The sequence below is a fragment of the Erpetoichthys calabaricus genome, chromosome 3 (assembly GCF_900747795.2).
Source record: "Erpetoichthys calabaricus chromosome 3, fErpCal1.3, whole genome shotgun sequence".
Lineage (NCBI taxonomy): Eukaryota > Metazoa > Chordata > Cladistia > Polypteriformes > Polypteridae > Erpetoichthys > Erpetoichthys calabaricus.
Genome location: NC_041396.2, coordinates 262,690,824 through 262,703,853, shown reverse-complemented (window position 1 = coordinate 262,703,853; position 13,030 = coordinate 262,690,824). Strand labels below are relative to the sequence as shown.

Sequence of the window (13,030 nt, the reverse complement as noted above, 5' to 3'; positions counted from 1 at the left end):
ATGCAGGAAGTGATTTAAGACAGAAGCTTTATCTGTGGCATCCCTGCACAATGAACACCTTTTTCCACCCTCGCAAATGTACGCGGCTTTTAATGTCTAGAAAACAATCGGGAATAAATCACTTACAGATCTGTACATAGATAACATCTTCGCATCCTATGAACAATTACACTCCAAATTTAACTTTCCAGCAACACATTTCTTTCACTACCTTCAAATCAGAAACTTTGTTAAACAGAACCTGCCCAACTTTCCTCACCTCCCACCTACTTCTACTCCAGAAAAAATACTGATCAGTCTTGAGGACTCAGACAGCATTTCTGTAACATATAAAAAGCATTTTGAAGTGCCTCCCTTTCAAAGATCCCAGAGTACATTGGGAAAAGAATCTCTCACTCAACATTTTGGAACAGGAATGGAAGGCAGCAATGCATAGAATTCACTCGAGCGCTATATGCGCAAAGCATACAGTTATTCAACATAAAATCATCTATCAAGCACTTCTGTCTTGTTTAAAATTGCACCGTTTGCAGGTTGGATCTTGCCTTGGAAACACTTTGGACAATCAAGTTCCAGCCTCTTTGGGTCATGGTTTTGGCCTGCACCAAATTAACATCATTTTAGACCAAAATCTTTAAATGCCTTTCAGACAGCCTTGGTATCACAATCCCTCCTAATCCACTAGCAGCAGTGTTTGGTGCACCTCCAGAAGGGTTTAAAGTGGAGAAGGACAAACAAACTGTAATTGCCTTTACTACACTATTGGCACGTAGACTTATGTTGCTCAACTGGAAGAATCCTAACTCTCTTATTCTAAGTCAGTGGGTAACCGATGTTACTGTATATATTACTTGAAATTAGAAAAAAAAAAATACTCAGAGGATCTGTGCAAAACTTTTTTAAAACCTGGCAGGATCTAATTAATATTTTGGAATGAGCATTTAAATTGAGGAAGTGGATTCTCCTCCCCTTTTTATTTACTTATTTTTCTCTACCATTAGAGTTTCACTATGGTGGCCTAGCTCTCTGTGGAGGTTGATTTCACTTGCTTGTATGGAATGACGTTTGATTTATATATATAAAAAAATAAATAAAATTATATAATAAAAAACATGGCTATGGGAATGGTCCACTTTTATCATACAATATTTAAGATTTCTATTTAAGATTAAACTTTAAGAACTGGATCACAAAGAACATACACAGAGAAGTGCCAGAGGTGTTGTCCAAGCACAGAAGCATCTCGGAAAGTATAAGGGGATTTATTTTTTTAAAAAATTTTCATTCCAAACAAATTCCTCTACAATATGTTTCAGCTTTGACAGAAAAAAAAACAACACAAACATTTTTAAATTGTAAAGTGGCTGGATGTCCTTTACTTGACCTAGATTTTTTTAGTCCATTCTACTCATCTCGTGTGTTGCATTGGCCTCTAAGTGCTGGAAGCCGACTCCTGACGAGACATACGACGGGATCCCACTGGAGAAATCTCCAAGAGTGCCTGAACAGTTTGTGCTACTTTAACCAGGCCTTCCTCCTCCAGAATGTGCTGTGGCTGACACAAGCTATTCTGTAAACAGAGAAAAGAAAAATTAGAAAAGAAAAAATAAGACAGATTAGACAGTATACAGCATGCTGCATGCACTCGTTTGGGGTTACGTAGGGGAGCAAACCGGGTCCATTTCCATTGCTGCCACTCTTGAAATAAAAGCTCAGTCAAGGTTACTTAGGGCAAGCAGAAACTGAGTTACCCTTAAAGCCAAAAGCTGGTAACACCCCAAACCCAGCTAGTGCCCACTTGCATCTCCTGCTTGCATCAACCTCTTGAAGTAATCATTATGACATTGTGCCAGATGGTACCATGCAAATACTTGATGGATGGAGTGTACGTGCTGCTGACCAAATCAGTACATCCCAAGGAAAGTTCATTTAACAGGTTTTCTTTCTTAATGAAGAGCCCCAAATGCTCCAGACCTTAAGAGACTTGCCTTTATCTCTGTGTTTATTTTCTTGCAAAAACAATTAAGATCAAGCATAATAGGAACATAGATTTGCAGGCTGGGAGGCCTGATCACTATAATTTGGAGGATCTTTGTGTAATAAAAGACTGACAGCAGCAGACATCTCACACTACACAAAAACAGGTTTAACATGCATTAGTGAGGGAAACATGAAAATAAAAACAAACAAAAACATGAAGACATCAGAATAGAAGGAGCTATCAATAGCATAAGGGGAAGCCAGACTTACAAATGTGTTTCAGTACATTATGAAAGGTTCCCTGTGAAGCAGGAGCACTGTCTCGATTTGTATTTCTAAGAATCAAGTCATTTTGTTCTTATTATTCCATGTAAAAGCAATCAGCTACTGATGCAACCGATTAGGTGGCAGCTTTTTGACAAGTATAATCAGGTGTTGAATTTGAACATAAAACACTTCATCTGTGAGAAGGTAGCACTGAACACTGTGTGTGTTGCTATGTCACCATATCACCTTATCCAAATTTAGCCATGTTTAGTCATGGTGTATGATAAAATCAAAGAGCAGTAAATATATGTAGTGTACTACTGTACAGAAATCAAAAATGTTAAACAGTAATTACTAAACAACTTTACATATACTTGCAATGCCTGCAACTGTTGGCAACAATAAATTTAGAACAGGCCACAAACCATTACAGCTGTCAACATTCACGTCCCACAAATAGCTGAATTTGTGGGTAGACATTAGAAAAGTTCAAATGACAGTTATGCACAAAGTCTGGCTAACCCTCATTCCCCAAATGGTCTTAAACAAGGCATGCAATAATAGCTAAGTTTACACCGCTAGTTTAATATACCCAGTTCTGATATTTTTGATATATTCGGGTTAACATTACTTTATTGCACTCCTATGTAAATGATAAAAGAGCATATGGAATCTAATCCTTGGAATGGAACCCAGATCTATACTCGTATGTTAATCTTGATCACAATACGATTCCAATTTTGTGATTCCCTTTGCGAAGCTCAAATCAGTTATACAGGTTACAGGGCCATAAAAGCGTCTCATTAAAGGGTACATTAGTTGTTTAATAAAATACAAGTTGAGTAATAGAAAAATATACCCAATTTTATTTTATTCTGGCTTGATGCTCTGTTTAAACAAGACTAGAAAGCTGTTGTTTTAACAAAATTTCAGAAAATATCTGTGGGCATGGCTAAAGACGACAAAATTATCATATCTACAGTACTAAGAAATTTAAAACCCAAATGTAAGGGGAATATGTGTCATTATATCACGCTATTGGTGAAAACACAATTTTTGGCTACTGTTCATCTGAGTTTGCCTACATAAATACATTAATTTGCATTGTTTACAGTTGGATCAAAAACATCAGAATTGTGTTTCTAGTCCCATGGTGTAAACTAAGCCATAAAATCTGAGATGGACACCTACCTGCACACAACTGCAACATGCCACTTTTTGTGGGAAGTAATTTGGTAAGTTAAATTCAGCAAGTGATGTCCACATAACTAAATTTTACCTTCCAACAAGCATACTCCAAGTAGAGAAAAATTAAGATTTACCTTTTATAACGTAGCAGGACATACACAAGCCTACTAAAATCTAGCCAGACCTAGATAGAATGCCAGTCCACTGCATGCCAACTCATGCTCACACCCACAACAACATGGATAGTCATTTTAGACTCAACAATCTAACAGCTTTAGTGAAATGTATAAGGAAATCTTGTACAAATATCAAAGCTTAAAAACATAGTTATGTTATACAGTAGCAGTTGTTCTTCTTGTGGCAGAACGTTGAGAATACCTTTTATGCAAACACTATCTGTCGCTATCTAGAAATAAAATACAGTAATCGACTTTTTCACTAGAGTCTAGTTTACAGCAATGATCATAAAGACCTTCAGGCCTAAGTGACTTATGAAAAAGAAAAAGCACCCAGAGGACCGGTGATCTAGCAAAACTTAAGTGGTTCATTTCATTAATGATTTGTCTTAACGCTGACAAAATGTAGTTATGTCACTAAGCCACTGTTTATCTGCAAATAATTTATATTTTACCTTTTTTTGATTATTAAAAAAAAAATATATATATATATATTAACAGTTTAAAAGAAAAATAACCCCAATGTCAATGAAAGTTAATTTATACAATTTTAAGTTTTTTTTATATTATACAATCACTGAATGAGTTTTGACTTTCTGGTGAATGTTATATGACTTTTTTAACAATATTTTTTTGAAATTCATTTATTTCTATCAGTTAAGTAGAATGTAAACTATTGCTACATTTAGTGCACAGATGTGGTAGATTCATGCTAAAATAAGTTATGTTATGTAGCATTACAGACTCTGACAAATGTTTGAGATGTTAGCAACCTTTTTACAGTTAATATGTATTTTATTAGTATTGAAAGTCACAAAGTAATGACTGAGTGTGAAAGTTTTGAAAGGTTCACTTTCTTTGGAAGAGACACCTCAAATTAAAAAACAATCGACAGCTTGCTATTGTGTATACCTGGTCTAGAACACCAACAATGACTTTTTATGTAAATCATTTTCAATGCAAAACTTAGCTTACAGATTTATTAAAGCTATTTCTTATTTCAGCATATGAATACATGCCGGCACAAGCTTTGCTAAGAAACACAATGTTTAGTTGAGGCAACTGAATTAGTTACTTTGTGCATTACCGTGCGCCAAATTGCTTTTTAAGTTTTGCTATATATTCTGTGGTGATGTGCCAATATAAGTGTATTTAATAACTATAATTGTATTTATGACTATCTTCTGAAAAAATTATATCTACAAAAAAAAGTTACGATGTCTGCATATTTCTTTGGATGCCATGCACTTCGAGATCCAGGTTTGTTTGCTGCTTGTGCATCTTAAAAACTGTAGTACAACATATTTAATGTATTAGTATTATTTTTTTTAAACTGCTTTACCCACTGGTATCCAAAGCAATGATACATTGCAATGTTGGAAAAAAATGTTGCCTGACAGGCATTTTAAAAGAGCCTGAACAAAACAGAACATCGTTCATGGGCATATGAAATGAAATACTGAAGCTGCTTTGATATGCTATGATAGAGCTATACCAGAAAACTTTCAGGGAGAAGGCATTGTGTAGGTCCTCCAACTATCTTACTAGGCAAATTTTAGCCCACACTTTTGAGTGGTTGAGATTTAAACCATTAATATGTAAAAAACTGTGGAAGATCCAAAATATTTTAAGTGAGAGTTTAAATGTACTTTGCTTATATTGTAAGTAGTAAGACTTTTATTCTTCAGCTTTACTAACAGCTGGCAGGGTGCTTCCCTGTTATTTGGGTAAGAACACCGAGTCAGACTGACATATGCAGGGTACATTTGCTGCAGTTTTAATATACCGTAGGCAATATTTATTGGCACAAGGCTCCTTATCTTAAGCTGAAGGGTGGGAAAATTGATGAAAACCTTGAGGGGAGTAGGAGATAAAAAATGTGGTGAAAGACAAGAGATGACAAATGTTTTATTTTTGGTGGAGCTTTCACACAGCTTTAGAGAGTGGATGGAATTTTAATGATGGAAGAGGAAAAATGAACGTTTCCACGGGCTTATCTATAACATCAAGTACGATGTCTCCTTTACTCTGGTGTTTGTCACTGTATGCATTTGTTACTGATTTGCTTTTCCACACCACAGATTTAAGAATAGTGAGTGGTTGCAGGGAAAAAGGCAACTAGCTACTTTGCAAATGATTGTGACTTGTTTAAGAGCACCCCACTCCTAAAACTTTACATCTTGTTGTGATGTAAGAGTTAGGACCTTGTCAGGATATTGTGGACAAATATAAAAATCGCACTAAATAAATTAAAATTTTCACTCAGTGCCATCATTATGACCAAAGGATATCCCATAATACATTTTGATGTCTGTTTAAGGCAGACAATGGATATCCAAAAAAAAGGAAAAAGGAAATTCAATGATAAAACAGTTTTAGCTCTTTTGCATTTCACAGCTAACAGTGTGATATTGCTGGTGTGATGAAAATAATGAGCTGTCAAACCACAAAGTTACCATGCAGCTCCAACAAAGTAAGATTAATGAGAAAAACATGCTTTAAGAAATATGTTGATTTTAAATTAAACAACAATAGCAGAAAATATTGCTCACTCCAAAATGCTATTCATTAAACATGTACGGAGATCTTAGAATTGTGACCAATTTGAATTTTAATATGTGTGTTAAACAGGTGTTATGTAAACTAGTTTTAGAAATATTAGACTGAAGAAATGTTGCACAGTGCACCAAACTAAAGTTCTTTGAAAGCTTCTGGTCCAAGTAACTGTTTCAATATCAAGAGTGCTTAATATTTTAAAAAGGGAAAATGTTTCTTTTTACTATTGAGAATGCATTAACTTTTAACATACCAGGACAAAGTAAATCACATCTGGAATGAGACAAAAAAAATACTGGAAAACACAGCGAGTCAAAAGAGTTAATTAAAGATTTCGCAAGGGAAAAAGTGCTCAATTCACATTAATCTTGGACAGAAAACATAAAACATGGCTTTTTAATTGTTTCTTTTTACAGTACCAATACCTATATATATATATATATATATATATACACATATACATAAAAATGCACAAACCTGTGTTTCCATTTAAATACATAGTCATAAATATTATAAAATACATCTAATGCTTCATTAAGATTGTGTGGTCCCATTTGGATTTTCTTCACAATGCTTTTTTTTTTTTAAATAACCAGCTGTACAGATGACATACTGAGATTTCTACCTCCTTCAGGGAAATGCCATAGTTTATAGTATTGCTAAAGAAATTGTTCCAAGGAAAGAGAAACAAGTGTTTCAACATTTTTGAAAAAAACATGGGATGGAAAAATTTTAAAGCAAAGTGCAAATAAATGAAATTGGCGTTAGACAGTAAAAATCTAGCACAAATGAAGTAAATTTCTGCCCGCAAACAGCTTCAGCTTCTAACTTTACTCTTCTTTTTTAATAATTTCTCTTTTTTAATAATTACAAAATACAGGACATAGTACTTTGTGCTACACATTAGAAAAACTTGAGTATAAACGTGGAAAGAGAATCCATCAAATAAAGGAAATCAAAACTCAACATATGGTCATCATAACAAATTACTTAACAGTTAAGAGCCGAGACAATGGTACTAAATGTCAGCAAAATACTGTCACACAGTGACTGCATGCAGAATACCAGTCTTTTTAGAAATAAAAGACTTTAAATGATAAAATGTGTGGTGATAATCATAATAAGTGGCATGGATGTGTTGAACTGGGGTGCAATTTACATACAGTCAAGAGATCTCCACAGGCTCAAAAGGGGCACAATTTCTTTCTCCTAGCAACCTAATAAAAAACAAAGCTTTAGCCTAAAGTTTTGCCTTGGATTAAAGCCATATGCTAACTAACCAAACCATGTCTCCAACTGAACTGTCCACATATGTAAAAAACACTACTGTTTTTAAGAATGGGTTACAAACTATACACATTTTTGAAGATCCGCTGGATAATCCAGTATTTCCAATGGCCCAGTGGGCTCTGCAATATGCAGTTCTGACAAATCAGCAACATCCTGTGGCAGCAAGCTGTTACTACATTTCCTTATCAATATAAAACAAAACTGCAAAACCTGGATTTGTAAGTTATTCAAATTGAAGATGAACAGTGAAGTGGTAACTGCAGCTGGATAAATACAAATGTATCAGTGCACTCAGAAGGAAATTTTGACAGACATATAACAGACACCTGAAAATATCTTATACAGAAATTACAACTTTTTCCATATTGTATCAGCCCAATTAATAAATGAAAATGGAAAAGCATTAGAAGAACACAGACATCTCTTCAAACAATTTTTAAACTGTAATAAGTGTATAACCTGGCTTTAACTTGCACTTGTATTAATAGGTTTAATATCAGCTGTGATGTGCAGAATACCATCACAAATACTTATAAGAAAACTTGAATCAAAGCTGCAAGTGGTACAGCGGAGGGACTCCCCACAATGGCTGAAAGCTGCTCTAGGTAACAGAATTGTACTTTTTAACTTGTTAAATAATTACTCAAAACAGATCTGGTTTCAGCAGTATCCACCATGTGGCTAGCCCTACATCTTGCTGCTTTAAAAGTGTTTACAGTTTTTTCAAATGTAGCTAAACCAGAGATAGTTTGTGCAAAGCCAGGTAAATTAGCAACATCACAATAGCATAGAAAAGACAGAAGCCAGCAAGTTGCTGCAAGCATGGAGCCAGTCTGAAGTCTGCCTCGACCAGCAACAATGCCTCCACGGTGTCCAGAATTCTGTCCACATTGCCTTGGTGGATATCGGAAGCGAAACACACTTTGGCCTGCAGAAGTGAGAGGGCGGGTTTGGGTGGGTGGGGGGGGGGGGGGGGAGGAGGAGAGAAGGGAATAAAGGGAGGGGATAAACACACAAAGAAAAACAAAAACAGACAAAAGCAGGTTAATATAACACAGAAGCCACTGTTTTGTGTTTTAACCATTTCAGCACTGGAAGGGAGTGAGGAATGTTCTCCAAAAAGCCAAGCATTATTCTGGTGATTACATCAATATACAAAATACAATTCAAAGGTAAAGAGGTAACAACAGTGCTGAATGTGTTAAACTTCAGCTGCAGAGAAGCATGAAAAATAATTTTTGGTCAATGACAAAACAATACATTAAAGAGAATGACAATTATTTTAAAACTCCCTTATAAAAGGGCAAATGTATCATGACAATGTACATACAATGTTATACAGCAGTAAAGTCAGACAGCAAAACAGTTTCCATATTTTTTATTCACATTTTCAGCTAGGTGGCAACCGAAAAATTCCCTCAGATGGTGCCTCATAGCAGTACCCTAACTGCTGCAAGATGTATAGAATAATGGAAAAAAAAATATGCAGCAAAATCCAGATAGTCACATCTGAAAAGTTTAAGACAAGGTAAATGCAACTTCCATTCTGTACAAATAAAATTCCATAATATCTAATAACTATAATATGTATATTATACAACAGAAATATATTAACAAATTTAATAAAATGTATTGTTAGCTTTCAAGAAAGTCTGACATTTTCTTTGAGTAATTCAGCTTCATCCCATATACTAAGTTAACTATGGCAAGAATCTCCATACACATGTGCATGAGTGTGCCCTGTGAAAGTTTGCTCTCCAATCAAGGCACAATCCTTGCCTTGAGCTTGATAGTATCAGAATAAGTTCATGGCCACCCACATTAGACTAACTAGTTTCCAAAGAAAGAGTGGTTCTGGAACTTATTTGGTGATTAAAGGTCTAGATCTATGGGGTGCTTTTTCACGAAAATAGTGTTTTGTTCTGTACATTTATCAAATATAGTCTTGTACTGTATTAAAGTATTTTAAGAAATTAAGTCAGTTATTGGAATGGGGTGTCCAAAAAAGGTGTCACTGCACTGCTTGTAGTTAATGCCTTCTTTAGAAAATGTAAAAATGTTTTATAAAATACATGCGCCACCACCATCTACCCAAAGCACCATGATGTTCCAACAATGATGGATGGATTAAAAGCCAGAAGTCTGTATAACCATCAGCATCAAGTGACTCCGTGAAAAACCCGAACTACAAAGAGGACTATTTCATTTATGTTAGGTAGAATGCCCAAAGGGGACTGGGCGGTCTCGTGGCCTGGAACCCCTACAGATTTTATTTTTTTCTCCAGCCTTCTGGAGTTTTTTTTTGTTTTTTCTGTCCACCCTGGCCATCGGACCTTACTCCTTTCTATGTTAATTAATGTTGTCTTATTTTAATTTCTTATTTTGTCTTTTATTTTTCTTCTCTTCATTATGTAAAGCACTTTGAGCTACTTTTTGTATGAAAATGTGCTATATAAATAAATGTTGTTGTTGTTGTTTATTATGATTAGCAAAGGTACACAAATTACGTGAATTTCCCATTGGGATTAATAAAGTATCTATCTATCTATCTATCTATCTATCTATCTATCTATCTATCTATCTATCTATCTATCTATCTATCTATCTACCTACACTGATTAAACATAAGCAACAGTAACGAAGTGGAAAAGAAACATTCTGACATCTTTAAAGAACCAATTTAGAGCACTATTTACAATGAGGTCTAATGAAAGTGTACATGTAATATTAGCTAATGTTATGCAAAAATTTCAAGTAAATGTTATGATAAAAATATGGTGCGATAAACTTTAATAAAAAAAGGAACATTTATTCCAGAACCCTAAACCCCAAAATAAAACTGCTGAAATAATCCTGTAGTATTTTAAAGAAATCACAGATACTAAATGTCTCAAAACAGATTTTGTGTGAAGGATATGTAAGCACCTGAACTATCATACTGCACATCTTGTAGATTTTAAGAATTGAGTTAGAGGGAGGCCCAATTTTTGGGAAGAGAAACAGCAGGATCTATTGCTAATAAAGAAGCTTCAGGATATGACGGCACTGCCCACTGTCTCATGTAATTTAGACAATGATATTAAAATGGCAAAATAAGGATTACAAATGGGAGGTCAACAAAGCTGCAAATTTATTGAAGCATACAGATGAGAAGCATAAATAGTAGTAATCTTTTCTTAATAATTTAACATATTTTAAAACATTTAATAGCAAACCACACTTACTGATCTTAATACTTTTAATACCCAATATCTTTTATACACTATACTCAGAGCAATTTCTTTGCTAGAAAAACATTTCACTTTGGGGTCTGAGTAATTTTAAAGCCCCTCTCTTGTTTGCTAGGCTCTTCAACTCCACAGTGTCTTGACACAACTTTGTGCATAAGCAGCAGCCTGAATTTTTCAGTTCTATTTTGGGGGTGAAGGATAGAGCTCTAGTGCTCTTTTAAGTGACCACTGTTTTAATTTTATAAGATATAGTTTCAAGGTTGCTTTATCTTGTATGCACATCTTGCTACATTGGAGCAGTCATCATCAACATTGTCATGAATGACTTTGATTTTGAAATACAATTAACATTTTGCTTATTAATCAAAAAAGGAAAATTAAATGTTCTGAACCACATCAGCCCGAAGAATTTATATACATGGGCTGAAATTGTTGACTGGTAAGTACTATTTGAGCAGGGCATTTGCCTTTGTGCTTTCAGTGTTGAGCATTTATTTCATTTATGTTGAAATATACTTTGATTTATCCTTTGGTGGTGGTACTATATGGTTAAGTTATTTTGCCAAAAATCTTTATTTTGTGTTATTTTTAATGTCATTACTTGGATGACATTTTATCATCACTGATGCTGGTTGTCATTCACACACACCCATCCTTTGCACAGCTCTTTTGATGCTGGGCTTCTCAGGATCGCTCTGCTTTTTCTTATACTTTGCAGACATTAGGCAGCCCCAGAATTTTCTTGCCAAAAATGCTACTGGGTATAAGAAAGCTCTCTTGAAGGCACTCTTTGCATATTACTAATATTAGGTCAGTTATCTTAAAGAAACTTGTTATAGATAAAGGAATGACAACAATTAAAAAAATTACAAAAAACAGAAGAGGCAGCTACATACCATAACAGTTTTAACAATAAGGCAGAGAAGGTTTAAATTAAAGAGATCCTAAGTTACTTATATAACAGAGAATTTACTTAAAACATTGAAAATGACAAAAGCTATTATCCACTGCTCAAAAATAAAAATTACTGCTCTATTTCACAATAGTAATATTATTTCACAATATTTTACAGTAATACAATACAGTTCATGCGTGCATGCTTTGGTTATCTAGTGACAGCTAGTGAGAGAGATTCAGCACATCATAGCATGCAATCAAGAGACAAGAACTGAAAAATATTAGTTATATATTTAGTTTTATTTAGGGTAAAATATAGTAAGTTTAGTACAAATGTATTAAAATGGACAGAGTGGTATCCTAGAGCTAGCATTCCTGCTTCTCAGTGCCAGGAGCACAGGTTTTATTGCTAGTACATTTATGGTCTATTTGGAGCTTTTTGTACTGATTGGTATCACTGACTGTGGTTAACTGTGGAGGATCACCGGTCTTAACAATGACTGGTGGAGATTTGTCAGTATTTCTCAATTACCATAATATGAAAAGTAAATTACATTCTTCCAATTTCCCTGCTGGGTATGCAGCTTATTTTAGAATTAGAATTTAATTTGGATTCTTTCTTATAACTTAAGGCTTTTAAATGTACCTTCATTACAAAGACATTGCTTTATAGTTTGATATTTTTTACCATCATGTAATTTGCACATGCTTTAACACATGAAATTCACCAATTGTAATGGAACAACTTATTACTAAGTTCCTTTTTAAGACTGTTGTAATGCATGAAGAGTTTAACAACAGATTTTGTGAACCCACTTACCATATCAATTTTGCAAATGATGTGTGTATTTTGCCAGTATAGTGTAAAAGGAAGAAACCAAGGCACAAACTCAATCACATCTAACTGTCCCAAGTTTAGACGCGACAATTAGCATGACATGCATATCTTTGAAATATATTTCTGGGGTGAGGATTGAGGATAAACGGAAAAAAACAACATGTACATGGGAAAAATGTGCAGGTTTCATTCAAATAATGACCGGGCTAAAATTTGAAGACATCTTTAACTATTATCATTCACATTGCTCTATCAGTTAACAGCCCTTATGTCTTATAGTTTATACACAAGTGAAAATAAATTTAATCTTGAATGCAAAGCATGTACTAAATGCGTACTTGATGCTTATAAAAAAACCTCTTATTTTATATTTATTCTTGTTTTAGCTAATGCTAAGAACTATTTTTTCAAACTTTGAAAAGCTTATTTATTCAGTAAATTCTTATTTTCATTTTTTATTTGAAATACTGATGAAATTGTCACTTGAACTGTGTTAACAGAAAAAGTGAAGAATTTATATTTATTACAGTGCATTAATACAAACATACTTCCATCATATACTATACATCTGCACTATTGTAGAAAAATCTCTCATCATTCACTCAATT

The 13,030-nt window shown here is 34.2% G+C and overlaps 1 protein-coding gene across 5 annotated transcripts in view; it reads right to left on the bottom strand.

Moving 5' to 3' along the window:
• Positions 1-1,246: 1,246 nt before the first annotated feature.
• The window catches only part of lrch4 (leucine-rich repeats and calponin homology (CH) domain containing 4), a 202,401-nt gene continuing 190,617 nt past the window's right edge, over positions 1,247-13,030 (bottom strand). For 4 of the 5 annotated variants that reach the window (XM_028798171.2, XM_051924068.1, XM_051924069.1 and 1 more), the window contains exon 19: positions 2,393-8,385. In XM_028798171.2, the coding sequence (XP_028654004.1) occupies positions 8,191-8,385 (195 nt within the window). In that variant the 3' untranslated portion in view covers positions 2,393-8,190. Of the gene's footprint in view, positions 1,571-2,392; positions 8,386-13,030 lie in introns of those variants that run through there. The other variant, XM_051924070.1, reaches the window with a different exon arrangement.